Source organism: Delphinapterus leucas, chromosome 13 (genome assembly GCF_059928025.1).
Source record: "Delphinapterus leucas isolate spDelLeu-1000000601 "Yukka" chromosome 13, BTC_Dleu_Yukka2, whole genome shotgun sequence".
NCBI lineage: Eukaryota > Metazoa > Chordata > Mammalia > Artiodactyla > Monodontidae > Delphinapterus > Delphinapterus leucas.
The window spans coordinates 35,037,580-35,044,580 of NC_143141.1; the positions used below are offsets into that span (position 1 = coordinate 35,037,580).

At 48.8% G+C, this 7,001-nt stretch overlaps 1 protein-coding gene across 1 annotated transcript; it reads right to left on the reverse strand.

Annotated features, from left to right (window-relative positions):
• Positions 1–327: 327 nt before the first annotated feature.
• On the reverse strand, positions 328–1,981 carry PCBP1 (poly(rC) binding protein 1). The gene has a single exon (XM_022561344.3). The coding sequence runs from the start codon at positions 1,739–1,741 to the stop codon at positions 671–673; it is 1,071 nt and encodes a 356-aa protein (XP_022417052.1). The 5' UTR covers positions 1,742–1,981; the 3' UTR covers positions 328–670.
• Between the last annotated feature and the right edge of the window lie 5,020 nt (positions 1,982–7,001).

A 7,001-nucleotide genomic window follows, 5' to 3' on the forward strand; every position in this document is an offset into this window, starting at 1 on the left:
CATACTTTTCCCATCTGAGAAACCCCTTATGTTTTCTACCAGAGAAATGGGCAGAGGCCTCTCTCTGGAACCTGGCTGGAGGGATGTCACTCTCCAAGAGACCCCCACTGTCTCTGCAAACGTCCCAAAGCAGGCCCAGCCTGCCGTGTTCCTTTGTTGGGATGGAAAGGGAATGGAATCTTACCAGTAAGGTGAAAAGGGCTGGAGAAAATACCAGGGACGGGCCCACCCTTCTCCCTACAAAAGCCTAACACTAGAAGGGAAGAAAAGAAATGCACCAACAAAGAGTTTAAGATAGTAGTTCCCAGCTTTTTCAAATATGAAGCATTTTTTAACCAATCCACTTTTTAATTTTTAAATTCTTGACATTACAGAACTAAACTGAAATTTATTAACATTCCACTCTTACATTTCTTATCGACAAACAGAAATAAAATTCATGACCCAAAAACCCAAAACTAAAAACAGGGAAAAGCTTATAAAACTAAATATGGATCCCAGCATTAACAGCTGAACAGAGAATGTGATTTTTAAATTCTTAGCGGATGATAAAGTTGTGTAGAAACCGAACACTTACAAATTATTTAAAACCTGGAATCACTGACCAGAAATTACACAGTTGGATCATGGGAAAACAGCAGAAAGGGGTTATGAGGGAACCTACACTGTTCTAGCTGCACCCCATGCCCTTCTCAGAGGAAAGCCTGGCATTGATTAGATATTGGGCCAGACTAATACTGGCAGCAGAACCAGTGATAGTAACCTGCCTACCAGAAGAGCCTTCCACTGGGTTAGCAATTTTGATCTGGGCCCCGGACATCTGGCGGATCTCATTAATGTTGGCGCCTTGGCGCCCGATTATGCAGCCAATTAAGTTATTTGGAATGGTGAGTTCATGGGTAGTTTGAGTAGATGCATCCAAACTTGCCCAATAGCCTTTCACCTCTGGAGAGCTGGAGTCAATTCCGGCGAATCCGGTCCCGCCGTGCATCATGGCAAAGTGAGACTGTTGTCTTGCCACCTGGTTCAGCTTGGCCAGATCGAGCGGAGAAATGGTGTGTTGTCCTTGAATCGAGTAGGCATCTAGAGGTGGTCCCTCCAGGTCATGGGTGGCGTGAGGGTAGCCAGCAGCGTCGCTGCACCGATCTTGACCGCCCGCGCAGATCACTGGAGAGCTGGCCGGCATGGGCTGGTACGGAATGGTCATGACTCTCCCTTGCGGAGACTGGGAGAGCGTCTCCAGCATGACCAGGCAGATCTGCTTGACACACTCGGTGACAGACTGCGGCACGCCAGCAATGGTGATGGCCCGCTCGGTGGAGTTGGGCAGCATATCCCCCGCCACCTGGACCTGGGCCCCGGTACTCTCGCGGATCTCTTTGATCTTACACCCGCCTTTCCCAATCAGGGAGCCGCACTGGGTGGCCGGCACCACCAGCCTCAGGGTGACCGGGGGCCTGCTGGCCGCCGTGCTGTTGGTCATGGAGCTGTTGATATCTTCTTCCAGCTTGTCGATGATCATAGCGAAGGCCTTAAAGATGGCATTGGTGGGGCCGGTCAGAGTGATGATTCTCTCCGGGCAATTCCCCTCCGAGATGTTGATCCGCGCGCCACTCTCCTCGCGGATCCTCTTAACCGACTCCCCTTTCTTCCCAATGATGCTTCCTACTTCCTTTCCGTGCATAAGCAGCCGAATGGTGAGAGTCACATTTAGTCCACTTTCAGTCACACCGGCATCCATGGCGAGCGGCGGGCGGCGTTCGGGGGAGTTGGGCTCGTTACGTGGTCAAGTCTTTGGTGGCTGGCTGGGGGAGGGGAGGTGTAGGCCCAAAACTGCCGGCGCGAGGCGAGCGAGGGCCGCGGGAGCGAGCGGGCGAGGGCGGGAGGCCGCGGCGTCGTCGCAGGGGCGGGCGGCGGCGGCGGAGGGGGCGAGCGGGGCCGGGAGCGGCGGGCGGGCGGGTGGGCGAGGGCGCGGCGGTGGCGACTCCGGCGGCAGCCTCGGCGGTCTGGGCGGGGCGGGAAGCCCGCTTTCAACCTCGCGTACCCTCTGACCCCGGAAGTGCTTGCTGCGCAGGACCCCTTGAAAAAAAATGAGGACCCGTCCTTTTTAGGTCACAAGATTGCGCCAACCCCCATAGAGTAGTTTTTAAAATACACTTTTAACAGCCTAGCATTGAAAAGAAAGCCCCGGTAGGCAGAAGCTGTGAGTCCGGCAAAGTTTTAAAACGAACATGTATTTTATTAACCCCAGAGGCGCCGGCAGATGTTTGGAAACGGTAGTGTTCTGCGCGGAGGCGACACATTATTTTCCCGCCCTACAAAAGCGGTTTAAGCGCGGAGTGACACGGGCAGCCCCGGCGATAACTGCAGGCGGATGCTAGGACGCCGCGGATTTAAAACATGCGCTCGAGGCGGCCAGAGCGCGTGCGTGAGGGTGTGGGGAGGACGGGAGGGGCAGCCGCGGTCTTCCGGGGGGGAGGGGCGGCGAGGCGAGGCTTGCGGGGCGGGCTCCCGCCCGGGCGGGCACGTGGGGCCCCTTCATGTTCGGCGTCGGGGCGCCCCACGCCAGCCCCCACCCCCGCCTCGGCCCCGTGGCGGTGGTCGGTTGGGAGAAGGACCAAAACCCACCACGCGCCGCTGTCAAAGTCACGGCTCTGCTCATGGTTTCTGGGAAGTGCTAGAAACATGGCCATAAAGAGAATGGCGTCCATTTACATAATGCTTTGTCTGCATTTTGCAACTCTCTTTCGTTAAACCTGCAGAACCCCCACCTCCTGCGCGGTGTCGTTTTAGTCGCTGCCGCCTCGTCAGACATTTAACACAATGGCGTGCATCTTGGGGGACCGCATTTACCCCTGCCCTGGGGAGCTCCTGCGGTTTTCCCTGCGCGAGTTACTCTCCCGCTGCTGCTCTTCGGCCCTTTCCCCGCTCGGTGCAGCCACGGCGCCCACGCTCTCCGGGGGCGGCCCCCAACAGGGCCCGCCATCTTGGAGGGCCTTTCTTGCCGCGTGTGGAGCCGCGCGTTCCTCCCGGTAAAGAAAGGTCTCTGGGGCCCTTGGGGCGCCAGTTGTGATTTCTGCCCCTTCCCCTTTTCTTCGGCTGAGCCAGACAGAAAAGGCCGAGTGCGCGGGGTGCTTCAGGATCCTTCAGGGAAAGCGGCTAACGTGGCGGTCCTTCCCCCCCCCTTTCTTTCCCGTGGGGGTGGCCGCCATGTTTCCTGAACACAAAATGGCGACACGTGGCCTATATTCGTCGCCAACGAGTCGGGCTGAAAGCTCTAGAACGCGGCCGCCCCCCCCATTCCCCCCTCCCGCCCGTGAGCCGGGGCCTTCCCCGCGCAGCGAGTGCGCTGACCAGATTGGGATGAAACCCCGCAGGCTGGTCCCAGCCTCAGCGGGGGAATTTTAATACATTTCTCTCATTAATTTGAAACGGGAACGCAAATAACTGTAAAATGTAGTCATCATACCGAGTCTTTCGCTCATTTCGTTTAATAATGGATGGGGGGGGCAGTACCAATGCATAATTTGGGCCCTCAGTACCAAAACATTTAGGAATCACTACTTGTAAAGAATGAGATGGGAAATTATTTCTTTCCTAGACTTCTAGAATAGGCTATTGTGCTAAAGAGGTAAAGAAATGGTATTATAATGCTTCTTTTAAAAGAAGGCAATTTCCATGAAGCGACTGGGATACCTATGAGCTGGCCAGTGAACCTCAGTTTGCCATAGTTGTTGACTTGGAGGCTAGAAGGGACAGACATTTACTGTGCATTTACCAGTGCCAGATCCTGTGCTAGCCATTTTACTGCATAATGTCTTTAATTTTTACAATGACCCTGTGAGGTACGTCTTATCTCTCTTTTTTTTTAGCAGATGAAATCACTTAGGCCAGAGAGATGCAGTGACTAATTCAAGGTCACACAGTGTTGAGGATGGAATCCAGACCTGATACAGTTATTGGTGAGCACATTTCCGAATTTTTCTCTAAGTCAGGGTTTTGAATTTAAATGCTATTTGGACGTTTAGGTGGGCTTGTTATTTCAAGGAACCCCTCAGGTAACTTTTTGTTGCATAGTCACCCCCTATTTGTATCTTTTTGGGGATTCCCAGTTTTTCCTGGTGTGAGCTATGCCTGTGAGGAGCTCAGAGGCTATTTTTTTTTTTATGAGTTGCCTGGGTGAGGATAGAGAGAAGTGATTCAGCCCTGCATAAAGGCACAAGTATCTGTCAGTCCAGCCTGGTCTGTGGTGCATTTGAGTCTACCTGGCTCTGTGGGAGTAGGCAATTTCTCTGACTCGCTTGCGTCCTTCAGCTACCCATGGGCATGACTTTTGCCTTCCCCATCCCAGCCTCCACCCAGGTAAAAATAAATAAGTTTACTCTGGCACCATGCCTCTATTTCTCTGCAGATATACAGAGCATGACAGAGTGGTAGATAAGTCATGGTCTGTGGACTTTTCAGTTCAATGTAACAAATAACTTGTGCACCAAGCAACAGATATGTGCCGAAACAGGGCTATGCTTGTATGGGTATTAAGAGGTGGAGAGAAGGGCTTTTTGCTTCCTTTAACTTACACTAATATTGTATATTAGACTTTCCAGAGTGCTTTCATATTACCTTAGGTAATCCTACAAACAACTTTAACAGGTAGGTACATAACAGCAACAATGACAGTCATAGCACTAAGTGCTTACTGTGTGCCAGGCACTGTTTGAACCTTTATTTTGTGTGTTAATTCAGTGGTTCTCACATTTTTAAAAGCAAACCACCATGAGCAGTATATTTTATGTAATTGAAACATATATGCACACATATAGATAAAGGAAACAAAATTTTTGCAAAACAGTACTTATTCATACTACATGCAGTGTACTCTGGTAAATTGTTGTCTTCTTTACATTAAAAAAAAAAGAGGCACACATCACACTAAAGGATGAAAAACCCATTATTAGGTTGTGACCGTATGATTAATCTACACATTTAAACCTCACAAATCCTCCTGAGATGGGGGTGATGTTATTTCCATTTAAACAGAGGTACAAAGAGGGATTTATCTAAGGTCACACAGCTGTTAAGTGGTAAAACGAAGATTTGGATCGAGGCAGTTTGAGCCCAGAGCCTATATATTTAACCACTAAGGTAGACCGTCTGTGGTCTCTTTAGAGGGCCTTATCTTGTAGAGAGACAGTTGATCTTAGTAAATGTGAAAAAATTAGGAGACAACAAAAGGACTAAATTGCATATAATCAAGAATTATCCTGATTCAAAGCATTCTGGTCCTCTAAATCTGCCATCTGTTTCTTTTCCCTAAAGAAAATTTTACCCACTGGGTCTGTCTTCCCAAGACTGCAATTTTAAGCCTTTTTTGGCAGGCATATTTCTTTTTTTTTTTTTTAACATCTTTATTGGAGTATAATTGCTTTGCAATGGTGTGTTAGTTCCTGCTTTATAACAAAGTGTATCAGCCATACATATACATATATCCCCATATCTCCTCCCTCTTGCGTCTCCCTCCCACCCTCCCTATCCCACCAACTCTAGGTGGTCACAGAGCACCGAGCTGATCTCCCTGTGCTATGCGGCTGCTTCCCACTAGCTATCGATTTCACATTTGGTAGTGTATATATGTCCATGCCACTCTCTCACTTCATCTCAGCCTGCCCTTCCCCCTCCCCATGTCCTCAAGTCTGTTCTCTATGTCTGCGTCTTCATTTCTGTCCTGCCCCTAAGTTCTTCAGAACCTTTTTTTTTTTAGATTCCATATATATGTGTTAGCATACAGTATTTGTTTTTCTCTTTCTGACTTACTTCACTCTGTATGACAGTCTTTAGGTCCATGCACCTCACTACAAATAACTTAGTTTCGTTTCTTTTTATGGGTGAGTAATATTCCATTGTATATATGTGCCACATCTTCTTTATCCATTCATCTGTTGATGGACACATAGGTTGCTTCCATGTCCTGGCTGTTGTAAATAGAGCTGCAGTGAACATTGTGGTACATGACTGTTTTTGAATTATGGTTTTCTCAGGGTATATGCCCAGTAGTGGGATTGCTGGGTCATATGGTAGTTCTATTTTTAGTTCTTTGAGGAACCTCCATACTGTTCTCCATAGTGGCTGTATCAATTTACATTCCCACCAACAGTGCAAGAGGGTTCCCTTTTCTCCACACCCTCTCCAGCATTTATTGTTTGTAGATTGTTTTTTAATTTTAATTAATTAATTTATTTATTTTAGTTTTGGCTGTGTTGGGTCTTCGTTGCTGTGCGCGGGCCTTCTCTAGTTGCAGCGAGCGGGGGCTACTCTTGGTTGTGATGCACGGGCTTCTCATTGTGGTGGCTTCTCTTGTTGCAGAGCACGGGCTCTAGGCTTGTGGGCTTCAGTAGTTGAGGCACACGGGATCAGTAGTTGTGGATCACAGGCTCTAGAGCGCAGGCCCAGTAGTTGTGGCACATGGGCATAATTGCTCCGCGGCATGTGGGATCTTCCTGGACCAAGGCTCAAACCTGTGTCCCCTGCATTGGCAGATGGATTCTTAACCACTGCGCCACCAGGGAAGTCTCTGTAGATTTTTTTGATGATGGCCATTCTGACTGGTGTGAGGTGGTACCTCATTGTAGTTTTGATTTGCATTTCTCTGATGATTAGTGATGTTGAGCATCCTTTCATGTGTTTGTTGGCCATCTGCATATCTTCTTTGGAGAAATGTCTTTTTAGGTCTTCCTGCCCATTTTTGGATTGGGTTGCTTGCTTCTTTAATATTGAGCTGCATGAGCTGCTTGTATATTTTGGAGATTAATCCCTTGTCAGTTGCTTCGTTTGCAAATATTTTCTCCCATTCGGAGGGTTGTCTTTTCGTGTTGTTTATGGTTTCCTTTGCTGTGCAAAAGCTTTTAAGTTTCATTAGGTACCATTTGTTTATTTTTGTTTTTATTTCCATTTCTCTAGGAGGTGGGTCAAAAAGGATCTTGCTGTGATTTATGTCACAGAGTGTT

Excerpts from the sequence above, each read along its gene's own strand:
- PCBP1 (XM_022561344.3), bottom strand. The coding sequence starts at position 1,741 with ATGGATGCCGGTGTGACTGAAAGTGGACTAAATGTGACTCTCACCATT.